This window comes from Oncorhynchus mykiss, chromosome 6 (genome assembly GCF_057628025.1).
Source record: "Oncorhynchus mykiss isolate SJ-2025 chromosome 6, ASM5762802v1, whole genome shotgun sequence".
In the NCBI taxonomy this organism is placed as follows: Eukaryota; Metazoa; Chordata; class Actinopteri; order Salmoniformes; family Salmonidae; genus Oncorhynchus; species Oncorhynchus mykiss.
Window position 1 is genome coordinate 13,714,002 of NC_143027.1, and position 15,999 is coordinate 13,730,000.

At 49.9% G+C, this 15,999-nt stretch overlaps 1 protein-coding gene across 1 annotated transcript in view; it reads right to left on the reverse strand.

The window, feature by feature from the left end:
* arb2a (ARB2 cotranscriptional regulator A) overlaps nucleotides 1–15,999 on the reverse strand; it is a 318,843-nt gene that overhangs the window by 63,707 nt on the left and 239,137 nt on the right. The window contains exon 10 of the mRNA XM_036979434.2: nucleotides 7,803–7,887. Coding sequence (XP_036835329.2) covers nucleotides 7,803–7,887 — 85 coding nt within the window. The remainder of the gene's footprint in view (nucleotides 1–7,802; nucleotides 7,888–15,999) is intronic.

A 15,999-nucleotide genomic window follows, 5' to 3' on the forward strand; every position in this document is an offset into this window, starting at 1 on the left:
ATGTCATCACTGTTATTCTACAATGTAGAAAATAGTAAAAATAAAGAAAAACCCTTGAACGTGTAGGTGTGTCCAAACTTTTGACCAGTACTGTACATACAGCTGATACAGACATACATTCAACATATTGATTTTGAGATGTAACAATAAGCTTCTAATGTTATCATGAAACATATATTTATGTTGTATTATTGAGAAAACAGAGACCTCGCCAAGGCCCATGGCAGAATGGTATATATGTTCTGGTAGTTGGTATGCATCATGTCCTAACTCTCACCAGACTTCAGACAAACGTCACAGACAGAGACAGGGAACACCAAGATCAGTCGATAGACACACACAGTCATCACAAAGTGATCAAAGTGACTGGGTCTTTGATACAAAGCAATCGGGTTCCTCTCAAGGCTCCCTTCTCTCTCAAGGGGGATCTTTTTCATATTGTCCCCCTAAGTTTACATGTAGGGGGTTGTAGCCTGGGTCAGTCTGTTCATTCCGGGTCAAATTACTTTCAGTTGTGTCGTTTCTCCGTTTCTGTTAGTGTGAAAATTGATTTTCTATCTCTCTCTGCATCACGCCACTCAGATACATTAACCTGACAATGTCTCCAAAACAGATGTCAAACAATCCATACAGAGTCCATTATTTAAAAAAGAGAAAGACTAATAAGATCACCTGTGCAGCTTTGACTGTTTCTTGAAGCTGTTCCCTTCCACCTCCTCCCTCCACATTAGCCACTCATACATTTTGTTGACTCAGTGCCTTGAATATGACCCTGTCAGAGGCCTTCTGTGTTGTAGACCAATCACAGAGGTACAACAAACTCAGAGACACAGACAAGGGAGGAAGGAAAGTAGATGGCAAAATAAACATGATTCTCTCTCCAGTGGTCTGCTCCTGTCTGCATGGTTCTTTTAAACTCAGGCATCATTACATAAAGCTGTGAGCCAAGTGGGTCAGGGCCCATCAGTCTGGTGCCGGAGCACACGGATCAAGCACCTTTAGGCCTCAACTCCATTTGAAAAAGAAATAGCAAATGAAGGCTGTGTCTTCCGATCCTCTACAACGGAGAGAGAGAGAGAGGGAGGGGGGAGAGCGAGGGGGTGAGAGAGAGATGAGGAGAGAGAGGAGGAGAAAGAGGGAAGGCAGAAAGAGAGACAGAGGGAGGGGAGAAAGAGGGAGGGGAGAGAGAGAGAGAGAGTGGGAGGGGAGAAAGAGAGGGGGGAGAGGGAGAGAGAGAGGGGGAGAAAGAGAGGGGGGAGAGGGAGAGAGAGTGGAGAGAGGGAGGGGGAGAGAGGGGGAGAGAGGGGGAGACAGAGGGAGGGGGAGAGGGAGAGACAGAGGGAGGGGAGAAAGAGGGAGGGGGAGAGAAAGGGGGGTGGAGGGAGGTGAGAGAAAGTGAGGGTAGAGGGATAGAGGGAGAGGGGGGGGAAGGGGGAGCTTATAAATAAGAGTAAGATACATTCAATACATGACACAAGCGGCACAATGATTTGTGACAATATGTGTAGTGGTGGAGTGTGTTAGTACTACGGTCATTTTCCATAAATCCCAGTTGGAAATCCCTCCTGATTCCAGGAATCCCAGTTGGAAATCCCTCCTGATTCTAGGAATCCCAGTTGGAAATCCCTCCTGATTCTAGGAATCCCAGTTGGAAATCCCTCCTGATTCTAGGAATCCCAGTTGGAAATCCCTCCTGATTCCAGGAATCCCAGTTGGAAATCCCTCCTGATTCCAGGAATCCCAGTTGGAAATCCCTCCTGATTCCAGGAATCCCAGTTGGAAATCCCTCCTGATTCCAGGAATCCCAGTTGGAAATCCCTCCTGATTCCAGGAATCCCAGTTGGAAATCCCTCCTGATTCCAGGAATCCCAGTTGGAAATCCCTCCTGATTCTAGGAATCCCAGTTGGAAATCCCTCCTGATTCCAGGAATCCCAGTTGGAAATCCCTTTTGATTCCATGAATCTTCCAACTGGGATTTCAGGAAAACTAGGGTTAGTTAAGGAAAGTTCACAGAATGTTGAAACCCTAGTTAGTACAGAGGAAGAAGAAGATGAAAGGCTGGTTAGGCTGGCAGGAGAGGCTGATGACGGCAGCCAACGTGTTTACTGAACATAGACACAGCATCTCAATACATGCCTAAAAATCACTACTCAACTACTCAGCGACTAGATACTAAACTTCTATTTTTCTACCTAACACTTAAGATATAGATGAATATTTCACCAATAAACAGTATCAACCGTTCTTCAAACATTCTACAAATAAAAATGAGGTCCATGTTCCTTGAATACCGTAACATCCCTCCAACACACAATCACCTCTGTCTGTGGTTGTATCTAAAAGCCGTCCATGTCTATGGTGTTCTCAGAGAGGTGGATGGTGACAGAACCATAAGAGCCAAGCGACTGCCGGGTCAGCGATTTTCACAAGGCCGTGTCAGTCTAGAGCGAGCTTGGCACCTGTACGATCCAGACGATAGCTTGCCCCGAAGATGAGCACCGTGACAGGATCAGGGTCAGAGTTCGTTTCTGGTTCCCCACCGCTTACCCTAGCTATTTCCTGCTACGCTGGGCTCCTCTAACGCTAGGCCACGCTAACGCTAGGCCACGCTAACGCTAGGCCCCTCTAACGCTAGGCCCCTCTAACGCTAGGCCCCTCTAACGCTAGGCTCCTCTAACGCTAGGCTCCTCTAACGTTAGGCCACGCTAACGCTAGGCTCCTCTAACGCTAGGCTCCTCTAACGCTAGGCCACGCTAACGCTAGGCTCCTCTAACGCTAGGCCACGCTAACGCTAGGCCCCTCTAACGCTAGGCTCCTCTAACGCTAGGCTCTTCTAACGCTAGGCTCCTCTAACGCAAGGCCACGCTAACGCTAGGCTCCTCTAACGCTAGGTTCCTCTAACGCAAGGCTCCTCTAACGCTAGGCTCCTCTAACGCTAGGCTCCTCTAACGCTAGGCCACGCTATCGCTAGGCTCCTCTAACACTAGGTTCCTCTAACGCTAGGCTTCTCTAAAGCTAGGCTCCACTAACGCTAGACCACGCTAACGTCAGTAAAGACAAACAAGCCAAAAATACGCCCTTCCTCTGATCTTTCGATGAGCCAGCAGACACCCCCCCCCCGACCCCTGAAAAATGTCAAGCTGAAAAAACAGAGGAAGTGAGGAGATGAGGCGGGATGCGTTTCCTCTGGAAGTGTAACTCAACAGATAAACATCCATCAGACGGATGGACGGGGGCCTGTAGGCCGGGCGGAGGTGTCGACAAGCAGAGGTGTTTCATGGTCAGCAGTGCCGTATCAGAGGTTTTACACTGTGCTCATCTCATCACAGGGCTCATCTCCGCAACACACACACACACACACACTACATAATCCATTTCTTTCTACAGGCTTGTAGGAATCACTGGAAGTCTTGAGTTCAGGTAAAACATACTAGACTTTTCTTAAATCTCTATATTTGACACTTTTGGTTTGAGCAATTCATACATCCACATTGCATCAATTCTTTGTTAGCTACTTAGTTGAATTCAATTTTGTTGAATTGGAGAAAAAATATCAAAAATAACTATTATTAATAACTATTATTTTAACTACAAAGTGTTATCACTGTTGTGTGACTCTAAGCCTGACTAAAGCGGGCCTGCCCAGCTCTGCCTCTCTCTCTCTCCTGGCTATCTGCTCTGTGACTGCAGCCCAGCAGTGGTGAGTCAGAGCCTGGGAAGGCCCCAGCCCCCTGCCCTTCTCCAGCCCCCCTAGCCCTCTCCCCAGCCCCGTGCCCATCTCCCCTGCCCCTCTCCCCAGCCCCTTTCCCCAGCCCCCTGCCCCTCTCCCCTGCCCCTCTCCCCAGCCCCCTTAGCCCTCTCCCCAGCCCCCCTAGCCCTCTCCCCAGCCCCCTGCCCCTCTCCCAGCCCCTCTCCCCAGCCCCCAGGCACACGGAGAAGCTTTCCAGCAGGAGATTTGTTCCACTTTATCTGCATATTTAGGCAGTTTTCAACATGCTCCTAACTGATAAAATGATGCCAGTCTGTCAGGCCGCTGCCAGCTCTGGAGCAGTGACCTTCTAGGGAAAGATTCCTTTTGAAAGAGGGAATGAAAATGAAAAAGAGAGAGAGGGAGAAAAGCTAGCCAGGCTAACAGGGAACCGGTCCAGGGTTTATCACGTTAAAAACAATAAACAGAGATGGTAGCAGACACCCCTCACACTAAACAGCCCCTCAGTGGGGCATTGCCATGCTGGTACCAATGTTGCTTCACAGATGATTAGCAGCAACAGAAAGACAGACAGGCCTGTCTCCAGGTCCTTCTGCCAAACACCAAAACCTGCATGGAGAACACCTACGCAACAACAGCACCACACATGGAGAGACACGGAAGGGAATGAGAGACAGAGACAGAGACACAGACAGAGACAGAGACAAAGAGAGAGAGAGAGAGATCAGTGGGATGGAATGAAAGGGGGACTCATCCTTCAGTGCCGCCAGTGACTCCCTCCTCACTGCCTGACAGCTCTGTCACTCAAACCAAAACATCTGAAGGACAGCCAATGGCATGCCTTGGTTTGCCTTCAGACGTCTTAGTGTCTGTCTGATCAGGCGCCATTCACCATAGTGTCCCAGTAGCCGGAGGCTTCCCGGGCTCCAGGAGAGTGCAGTTAGCTCTTGGTGTGGTATGCTGTCTCTGTGTGTGTGTGTGTGTGTGTGAGGTTAGTGACAACGAGGAAACAGAAGTCTGTTGATGAACACATTGTGGTTAGCCATTATCTCCTCAGAGCAGAGCAATCCCCTACCATAGTAGCATGCATGCAAACACACACACACACACACACACACACTCCCCGTCGTGACAGCTGAATTATGGACAAGGATATGGATGGGAGGGGTAGAGGGATGAATTGAGAAGCATTCCCTCAGCAGAGAAAAAGCTGGGTCATGGTACTTTGACACCCTTCCCTCCACCTCTGTCACCTCTGGCTGCTCTCTTGTGACTCACAGCACAATGGTGGTGCCTCGCTCCCTGTCAAGCCACCAAGGACACAAAGACAATCAAATCAACCTTTGACACGAGACCAGAGCGACTAGCCACCAAAGACTTGCTGAGCTGGACGCAACTTTACACTCACTCTCTCTCATTATCACCGATGTCAAAGTCATTAAGACCAATCAAATATGCCCGGAATAAGACAAGTCCTGATAACTGTGACATACAGAACCAGTCAAAAGTTTGGACACACCTACTCATTCAAGGGTTTTTCTTTATTTGTCCTATTTTCTACATTGTAGAATGACAGTGAATACATCAAGACTATGAAATAACACAAATGGAATCATGTAGTAACCAAATCAAATTAAATTTGAGATTCTTCAAAGTAGCCACCCTTTGCCTTTATGACAGCTTTACACACTCTTGGAATTCTCTCAACCAGCTTCATGAGGTATACATTTCAATTAACAGGTGTGCCTTGTTAAAAGTTAATTTGTGGAATTTCATTCCTTCCTAATGTGTTTGAGCCAATCAACTGTACTGTGAAAAGGTAGAGGTAGTATACAGAAGATAGCCTTACTTGGTAAAAGAGTCCATAATATGGCAAGCAGCTCAAATAAAAAATCGGTCCTTTGGTCTGATGAGTCCATTTTTGGTTCCTACTGCCGTGTCTTTGTGAGATGCAGAGTAGGTGAATGGATGATCTCCACGTGTGCAGTTCCCACCGTGAATCACGGAGGAGTGATGGTGTGGGGGTGCTTTGCTGGTGACAATGACTGTGATTTATTTAGAATTCAAGATACACTTAACCAGCATGGCTACCACAGCCTTCTGCAGCGATATTCCATCCCATCTGGTTTGCGCTTAGTGGGGCTATCATTTTTTCAACAGGAAAATGACCCAACACACCTCCAGGCTGTGTAAGGACTATTTGACCAAGGAGGAGAGTGATGGAGTGCTGCACCAGATGACCTGGCCTCCACAATCAACCAACATCAACGCAATTGAGATGGTTTGGGATGAGTTAGACCGCAGAGTGAAGGAAAAGCAAACATTTTTTGGTTACTACATGATTCCATATGTGTTATTTCATAGTTTTGATGCCGTCACTATTATTCTACAATGTTGAAATTAGTAAAAATAGAAAATAAACTTGAATGTGAAGGTGTGTCCAAACATTTGACTGGTTCTGTATAACAGTGCTTAAGTCCTGCAGCCTCATGGTGTTTGTCCAACAATTGTTTACAGACAGATTATTTCACATAATTCACAGTATCACAATTCCAGTGGGTCAGAAGTTTACATACACTAAGTTGACTGTGCCTTTAAACAGCTTGGAAAATTCCAGAAAATTATGTCATGGCTTTAGAAGCTTCTGATAGGCTAATTGACATCATTTGAGTCAATTGGAGGTGTAGCTGTGGATGTATTTCAAGGCCTACCTTCAAACTCAGTGCCTCTTTGCTTGACATCATGGGAAAATCAAAAGAAATCGGAAAACAAATTGTAGACCTCCACAAGTCGGGTTCATCCTTCATCCTGGTTCATCCTTGTTCATCCAAACGCCTGAAGGTACCACGTTCATCTGTACAAACAATAGTACGCAAGTATAAACACCATGGGACCATGCAGCCGTCATACCACTCAAGAAGGAGATGGGTTCTGTCTCCTAGAGACAAATGTACTTTGGTGTGAAAAGTGCAAATCATTCCCAGAACAACAGCAAAGGACCTTATGAAGATGCTGGAGGAAACGGGTACAAAAGTATCTATATCCACAGTAAAACGAGTCCTATATCGACATAACCTGAAAGGCCGCTCAGCAAGGAAGAAGCCACTGCTCCAAAACCCACATTAAAAAGCCAGACTACAGTTTGCAACTGCACGTGGGGACAAAGTTCGTACTTTGGTCCTCTGGTCTGATGAAACAAAAATAGAACTGTTCAGCATTAATGACCATTGTTATGTTTGGAGGAAAAAGGGGGAGGCTTGCAAGCCGAAGAACACCATCCCAACCGTGAAGCACGGGGGTGGCAGCATCATGTTGTGGGGGTGCTTTGCTGCAGGAGGGGCTGGTGCACTTCACAAAATAGATGGCATGATGAGGAACGAAAATTATGTGGATATATTGAAGCAACATCTCAAGACATCAGTCAGGAAGTTAAAGCTTGGTCGCAAATGAGTCTTCCAAATGGACAATGACCTGAAGCATACTTCCAAAGTTGTGGCAAAATGGCTCAAGGACAACAAAGTCAAGGTATTGGGGTGGCCATCACAAAACCTGACCTCAATCCTATAGAAAATGTGTGGGCAGAATTTAAAAAGCGTGTGCGAGCAAGGAGGCCTACAAACCTGACTCAGTTACACCAGCTCTGTCAGGAGGAATGGGCCAATATTCACCCAACTTATTGTGGGAAGCTTGTGGAAGTCTACCCGAAACATTTGACCCAAGTTAAACAATTTAAAGGCAATGCTACCAAATACTAATTGAGTGTCTGCAAACTTCTGACCCACTGTGAATGTGAAAGAAATAAAAGCTGACATGAATAATTCTCTCTCCTATTGTACTGACATTTCACATTCTTAAAATAAAGTGGTGATCCTAACTGACCCAAAATAGGGAATTTTTACTAGAATTAAATGCCAGGAATTGTGAAAACTGAGTTTAAATGTATTTGGCTGAGGTGTATGTAAATTTCCGACTTCAACTGTTTATAGAGAGATAAAGATAGACAGAGAGATAGATACAAAAAACATATACAGAGAGATATACATACAAAGATTGAGAGAGAGGGAGAGATGAATCCACTGTCACACACACTACCTGCAGAGAGGCGAGGGCAGTCTGGTAGCATGGGCTCCACCGGTGTGTCCAGGGGCTCGGGGCTTGACACCCAGTTCCGGCAGTGCTGTGGGGGGAGGAGGTGGTGAAGAGAGGAGAGATGGGGGAAGGAGACAGGAACAAGCAATTAAAAGCCCTGTGACACACTGCTCAGACTAGTCAGATTTTGTTTGTGATGGCGAGCCGGGACGCCCCAGGGGGGTGTCTACGCAGCCTGGTGACCCATAACCCCTCAACACCCCCCTCCGCCAGTCCACAGCCGTACACTTAGAGACAGCAGTGGAGCGCTTCTTCAAACATATCTTTATCCCTCTTGTCTTCACCCTTCTACATGTGGAATGCTGCTTTATACAGTGCATTGTGTGTGTGTGTGATGATTCCGACTGACAGTGTGTGTTATGTCCAGTGGGTTGATGGTGCAGTGTGGTATGTGTTAGTTTGACGGGTGTGGAGGAGGGAGAGGGAGGATGAAGAGAAAGAGGAATGCATGGAGAAGACGTTCCTGAGATAAGATACAAGTGAAATAGAAGAAACAGAAATACAAAGGGGATTAGGCTGGCCTCCTGACCAATCACCGAGATTAGGCTGACCTCCTGACCAATCACTGAGATTAGGCTGGCCTCCTGACCAATCACAGCTTATCTGATCTTGTTTACTTTTGCCTCGGCCCACCTGATAGCCAATACAGTGCTTGTGTGTGTGGGGGTGTGTTTGTGTGTGTTTTGGGAGGGGGTCCCATCCTTGAACCCACCTCCACCCCCCCCCCCCACCCCCCACCCTCTCCCAAGGTCCTGCTTCTTTCGGACAGAGAGGGAGCTGACTGGGCCGATCAGGGAGGCCAGTGAACCCCACACCCCCACCTTGCCTAGATCCCTGGGTATCCTCACACTGCCTCCCACCCACACCCTTCCTCACCCTGTCGGTAGCCCTCAAGTGTAGCCCTCAGCGGTAGCCCTCAGGTGTAGCCCTCAGCGGTAGCCCTCAGGTGTAGCCCTCAGCGGTAGCCCTCAGCGGTAGCCCTCAGCTGTAGCCCTCAGCGGTAGCCCTCAGGTATAACCCTCAGGTGTAGCCCTCAGGTATAACCCTCAGGTGTAGCCCTCAGCGGTAGCCCTCAGCGGTAGCCCTCAGCTGTAGCCCTCAGCGGTAGCCCTCAGGTATAACCCTCAGGTGTAGCCCTCAGGTATAACCCTCAGGTGTAGCCCTCAGGTGTAACCCTCAGCGGTAGCCCTCAGGTATAACCCTCAGCTGTAGCCCTCAGTGTAGCCCTCAGCGGTAGCCCTCAGGTGTAGCCGTCAGCGGTAGCTCTCAGGTGTAGCCCTCAGCGGTAGCCCTCAGGTGTAGCCCTCAGCTGTAGCCCTCAGCTGTAGCCCTCAGCTGTAGCCCTCAGGTATAACCTTCAGCGGCAGCCCTCAGGTGTAGCCCTCAGCGGTAGCCCTCAGCGGTAGCCCTCAGGTGTAACCCTCAGCGGTAGCCTTTAGCGGTAGCCCTCAGCGGTAGCCCTCAGGTGTAACCTTCAGCAGTAGCCCTCAGCTGTAGTCCTCAGGGGTAGCCCTCAGCTGTAGCTGTCAGCGGTAGCCCTCAGCTGTAGCCGTCAGCGGTAGCCCTCAGGTATAACCCTCAGCGGTAGCCCTCAGGTGTAACCCTCAGCTGTAGCCCTCAGGGGTAGCCCTCAGCGGTAGCCCTCAGGGGTAGCCCTCAGCGGTAGCCCTCAGGGGTAGCCCTCAGGTATAACCCTCAGCTGTAGCCCTCAGTGGTAGCCCTCAGCGGTAGCCCTCAGCGGTAGCCCTCAGGTGTAACCCTCAGCGGTAGCCCTCAGCGGTAGCCCTCAGGTGTAACCCTCAGCGGTAGCCCTCAGCGGTAGCCTTCAGCGGTAGCCCTCAGCGGTAGCCCTCAGAGGTAGCCCTCAGGTGTAGCCCTCAGCGGTAGCCCTCAGGTGTAGCCCTCAGCGGTAGCCGTCAGGTATAACCCTCAGCGGTAGCCCTCAGGTGTAACCCTCAGCGGTAGCCCTCAGCGGTAGCCCTCAGTGTAGCCCTCAGCGGTAGCCCTCAGGTGTAGCCGTCAGCGGTAGCTCTCAGGTGTAGCCCTCAGCGGTAGCCCTCAGGTGTAGCCCTCAGCTGTAGCCCTCAGCTGTAGCCCTCAGCTGTAGCCCTCAGGTATAACCTTCAGCGGCAGCCCTCAGGTGTAGCCCTCAGCGGTAGCCCTCAGCGGTAGCCCTCAGGTGTAACCCTCAGCGGTAGCCTTTAGCGGTAGCCCTCAGCGGTAGCCCTCAGGTGTAACCTTCAGCAGTAGCCCTCAGCTGTAGTCCTCAGGGGTAGCCCTCAGCTGTAGCTGTCAGCGGTAGCCCTCAGCTGTAGCCGTCAGCGGTAGCCCTCAGGTATAACCCTCAGCGGTAGCCCTCAGGTGTAACCCTCAGCTGTAGCCCTCAGGGGTAGCCCTCAGCGGTAGCCCTCAGGGGTAGCCCTCAGCGGTAGCCCTCAGGGGTAGCCCTCAGCGGTAGTCCTCAGGGGTAGCCCTCAGCTGTAGCCCTCAGCTGTAGCCCTCAGGGGTAGCCCTCAGCTGTAGCCCTCAGCGGTAGCCCTCAGCTGTAGCCCTCAGCTGTAGCCCTCAGGGGTAGCCCTCAGGGGTAGCCCTCAGGTGTAGCCCTCAGGGGTAGCCCTCAGGGGTAGCCCTCAGGTGTAGCCCTCAGGTGTAGCCCTCAGGGGTAGCCCTCAGGTGTAGCCCTCAGGGGTAGCCCTCAACTCTCTGTGTTTGTTTCCAACTCTATGACAACAACTTAATGTAAACTTCACGTTCATTTCATAGTCATGTACCTGTAGTGAGGATCAATCCACCTTATTCATGTCTGTAGGCAACAAATACACACATCATTCTGATAAGGAAGTAAGGAAAAAAAAACATGGTTTGTACATATATTGATGGGGATATAGCTATAAGGGTCAGAGAGCAACATTTTTGATGTTGTCACCTTTCTTTAACAATTCCGTGAGGAGGAACTTTAGTGTAACCAGAGATTTAGTTACTGTTTTTGTGAGGAGAAAATGTCACAGACCGTGTTTGGTGTTTTTACAATGCACACATCCGTGTTCCAATCTATCAAACACACACAAAGGGGAATGATATCCCTTCATCCTGTCAATCGAGTGGCTTAGGAGTGTGCAATGTAGGCAAGATAGAGGGGAATTTTGTGTTGGGAGGGGTTGGGGGGAGTATAGGGATTTGACTGCCATTTTGGTAAACAAAAAGATGCCGTGGCTTTCCCTCGTTGTGCTCTTTGGAGGACGGACGGACGGACGGACGGACACATTGTATATCCCTAATTCATTCCATCTGGAAGAAGAAGATGTCAGCTGTGCTTTGAGTGGGGGGAGGCATTTCAAAGGCCGCCCTCCCGCTCCCTGCCAATGGAGGAGCAGGGGCCGGCGTTTCAACAGATTTGTCAAGGCAACCCCAACATTGTGGGAACAGAGAGAGCAGGCTGAGTTTCGGTCAGATACAGGCTAGCACACTGCATGGGATTAGAGGGACGTTGACAAAACGATGCCACATCGAATTCTCTCTCAGACATTATTACTATCAATACTTCATGCCAGGACGCCAATCCATGGCAACATTGAACTGAATGAGACACCACAAACATAAACAGGTCACCCTGGTTTGTCTGCGCTGGTTTGTGTGTGTGTGTGTGTGTGTGTGTGTGTGTGTGTGTGTGCACAGCAAAAAGTGAAATCTAAGCGTCAAGCTATTTTTTTGTTAAAATAAGCTAAATTATCTGCCAACGACGTTAAATAATTTAGCTTAGTACAATTTTTTTTTATTTTATATTATCATCAATATAAAATATCTAGGCATGCTTAAATTTCACTTTGTGTGTGTGTGTGTGTTTGAAATGCTTTGTCTTAGACTGAAATATGCTTGAAAAAAGGAAAGGAGAGGAGAGGAGGAGAAGCTTACATACACATACACACGCTGCGGCTTTTTCACACAAACTCATTCAGTCCCACCATTATTAATCAGAAACATATGGCTCCGAAATCCCACAATCCTTTTGGAGCATGGTGGCAGAAGCCGGTGGCCGGCCGGGATTTAACGGGATGCTAACAGTGCTCCTAATGGCGCACTGTTATGATTTCAGAGTGTAAACGGCAGACAGGTGTTACTGGGAAAGAGGTCCTACCTGTGCAACACTTTTAAGCCTCCCATCAGGACTATAATGAGCCACCTGCTCTGGGCTACAGCCTGCAGTAAAGCCTGCCTCCCACTGCGCTCACTGACTAGCCCACTTAACCAGCACAAACATACTGTACGTGTGTGTACCTGCCACGGCTGCTATAGCATGGCTAACAGTATGGAGACCGAACGCTGCTTTGACAGTAGTCTATACTACAGCTTTACAGATACAGTGATACACACAGGTCCTAGAAGTGCTGTCAATATATAGCCTGTATGTCCCCCGACCCACCTTAACACATACACACACGCTCACACGACCGATCCTACATAAACATGCTGATGCATTGCCCACCACGTGAGCCCTGTTGCGAGCCCATCTCCTCCCAAACCCCTGTAGCCTGTCGTATCAAGACTCACACACACACAGTATATCCAAACCTTCTCAAACCCCAGACACCAAACATCACTACCCAGACATCCATTAACTGCCTGAGACCCCTGACGTGTTCCCTGTGGGCCAGCTCCCACTACTGATTGACTTGTTCCCTGTGGGCCAGAACCCACTACTGTTTGACTTGTTCCCTGTGGGCCAGCTCCCACTACTGATTGACTTGTTCCCTGTGGGCCAGAACCCACTACTGTTTGACTTGTTCCCTGTGGGCCAGAACCCACTACTGTTTGACTTGTTCCCTGTGGGCCAGCTCCCACTACTGATTGACTTGTTCCCTGTGGGCCAGAACCCACTACTGTTTGACTTGTTCCCTGTGGGCCAGAACCCACTACTGTTTGACTTGTTCCCTGTGGGCCAGCTCCCACTACTGTTTGACTTGTTCCCTGTGGGCCGGCTCCCACTAGTGTTTGACTTGTTCCCTGTGGGCCAGAACCCACTACTGATTGACTTGTTCCCTGTGGGCCAGAACCCACTACTGTTTGACTTGTTCCCTGTGGGCCAGAACCCACTACTGTTTGACTTGTTCCCTGTGGGCCAGCTCCCACTACTGTTTGACTTGTTCCCTGTGGGCCAGCTCCCACTACTGTTTGACTTGTTCCCTGTGGGCCAGCTCCCACTAGTGTTTGACTTGTTCCCTGTGGGCCGGCTCCCACTACTGTTTGACTTGTTCCCTGTGGTCCAGAACCCACTACTGTTTGACTTGTTCCCTGTGGGCCAGCTCCCACTACTGTTTGACTTGTTCCCTGTGGGCCAGCTCCCACTACTGTTTGACTTGTTCCCTGTGGGCCAGCTCCCACTACTGTTTGACTTGTTCCCTGTGGGCCAGCTCCCACTACTGTTTGACTTGTTCCCTGTGGGCCAGAACCCACTACTGTTTGACTTGTTCCCTGTGGGCCAGAACCCAGTACTGTTTGACTTGTTCCCTGTGGGCCAGCTCCCACTACTGTTTGACTTGTTCCCTGTGGGCCAGAACCCACTACTGTTTGACTTGTTCCCTGTGGGCCAGCTCCCACTACTGTTTGACTTGTTCCCTGTGGGCCAGCTCCCACTACTGTTTGTGTAATCTCAGTGGATTATGATGCTTTATTCATGGCAGTGCCATCCTTTGCGTGCGTGTGACCAGCACAGTGACAAGAGACACCTTGGGCTGTGACAGGCTGCCAGCTGCACACCTCTCTGTCCTCTTCCCTCTGTTCCCCCTCTACATGTCTCTACCGTTATCCTCTTCTCTCTGTTCCCCCTCTACGTCTCTACCTCTATCCTCTTCCCTCTGTACATGTCTCTACCTCTATCCTCTTCCCTCTGTTCCCCCTCTACCTTTATCCTCTTCTCTCTGTTCCCCCTCTACGTCTCTACCTCTATCCTCTTCCCTCTGTTCCCCCTCTACCTCTATCCTCTTCCCTCTGTTCCCTCTCTACATGTCTCTACCTCTATCCTCTTCCCTCTGTTCCCCCTCTACCTCTATCCTCTTCCCTCTGTTCCCCCTCTACATGTCTCTACCTCTATCCTCTTCCCTCTGTTCCCCCTCTACCTCTATCCTCTTCTCTCTGTTCCCCCTCTACCTCTATCCTATTCCCTCTGTTCCCCCTCTACATGTCTCTACCTCTATCCTCTTCCCTCTGTTCCCCCTCTACCTCTATCCTCTTCCCTCTGTTCCCCCTCTACCTCTATCCTCTTCCCTCTGTTCCCCCTCTACATGTCTCTACCTCTATCCTCTTCCCTCTGTTCCCCCTCTACCTCTATCCTCTTCCCTCTGTTACCCCTCTACCTCTATCCTCTTCCCTCTGTTCCCTCTCTACATGTCTCTACCTCTATCCTCTTCCCTCTGTTCCCCCTCTACCTCTATCCTCTTCCCTCTGTTCCCCCTCTACATGTCTCTACCGCTATCCTCTTCCCTCTGTTCCCCCTCTACCTCTATCCTCTTCCCTCTGTTACCCCTCTACCTCTATCCTCTTCCCTCTGTTCCCTCTCTACATGTCTCTACCTCTGTCCTCTTCTATCTGTTCCCCCTCTACCTCTATCGTCTTCCCTCTGTTCCCTCTCTACATGTCTCTACCTCTATCCTCTTCCCTCTGTTCCCCCTCTACATGTCTCTACCTCTATCCTCTTCCCTCTGTTCCCTCTCTACATGTCTCTACCTCTATCCTCTTCCCTCTGTTCCCCCTCTACATGTCTCTACCTCTATCCTCTTCCCTCTGTTCCCCCTCTACCTCTATCCTCTTCTCTCTGTTCCCCCTCTACCTCTATCCTATTCCCTCTGTTCCCCCTCTACATGTCTCTACCTCTATCCTCTTCCCTCTGTTCCCCCTCTACCTCTATCCTCTTCCCTCTGTTCCCCCTCTACCTCTATCCTCTTCCCTCTGTTCCCCCTCTACATGTCTCTACCGCTATCCTCTTCCCTCTGTTCCCCCTCTACCTCTATCCTCTTCCCTCTGTTCCCCCTCTACATGTCTCTACCTCTATCCTCTTCCCTCTGTTCCCTCTCTACATGTCTCTACCTCTGTCCTCTTCTATCTGTTCCCCCTCTACCTCTATCCTCTTCCCTCGGTTCCCCCTCTACCTCTATCCTCTTCCCTCTGTTCCCCCTCTACATGTCTCTACCTCTATCCTCTTCTCTCTGTTCCCCTTTTTACTCCTCAGCTGCCCTTCCTGGAACATAGTTGTCTTGTTTTTCTATCTTTGAACCTTCCTCTACCCCCCCCTCCCTCTCTCTCCCCTTCTCTCTCTCCTCCTCCCCCTCTCTCTCCTCCTTCTGTCCACCCCTTATCTCTCTCTCTCTCTCTCTCTCTCTCTCTCCCTTCATCTTGTTTCATCCTTGTCACTCCCCATCTCTATGGGCTTACTATAATTGAAGGTTTCTCTCCCTCTCTGCTGCGTGACGTCATCTGCCCGTTGTCTGACACATTAGCTCTATATCACCTCTCCCAGCGCGTGCTGATCTCTAAATCCTTCTCTCCACCTCCACCCCTGACCCCACGACCCACAGAGGGTGGGGATTACCTACGTCCGACAGGAGGGGAGCGCAATGCCGGTGGTGGGGGCTTCTCTAAAACATGCACGCACTCACACCTGCTGGGAGGGGAGCCAAGACCGCGCTACACCAGGGGAGCTACCACTGAACCTGAATAACACTGTGTGTGTGAGAGAGGTAGAGCTATTTTTGTAATCTTACAGTGTTATAAGGTCACCTGATTGAGGTATAGCCACAACAGAGCTGAGCGAAACACCAGGAAAAAGTGGGAGAAATAGAGGATCAGAGGAGAGGTCCAGGATAAGTTACTTCAACAGAAACACATAGAGACTGTAGCATGGCTCTCAGTGGCAGGGCTCTCAGTGACACAGCTCTCAGTGGTACGGCTCTCAGTTGTACGGCTCTCAGTGGCAGGGCTCTCAGTGGCACGGCTCTCAGTGGCACGGCTCTCAGTGACACGGCTCTCAGTGACACGGCTCTCAATGACACGGCTCTCAGTGACTGACTACTGTTGATAGAGGACCCATAGCCTCAAATGTAATTACTAGGACAGATTAGGTTTAGGAATAAATTAAATCCCCACATTG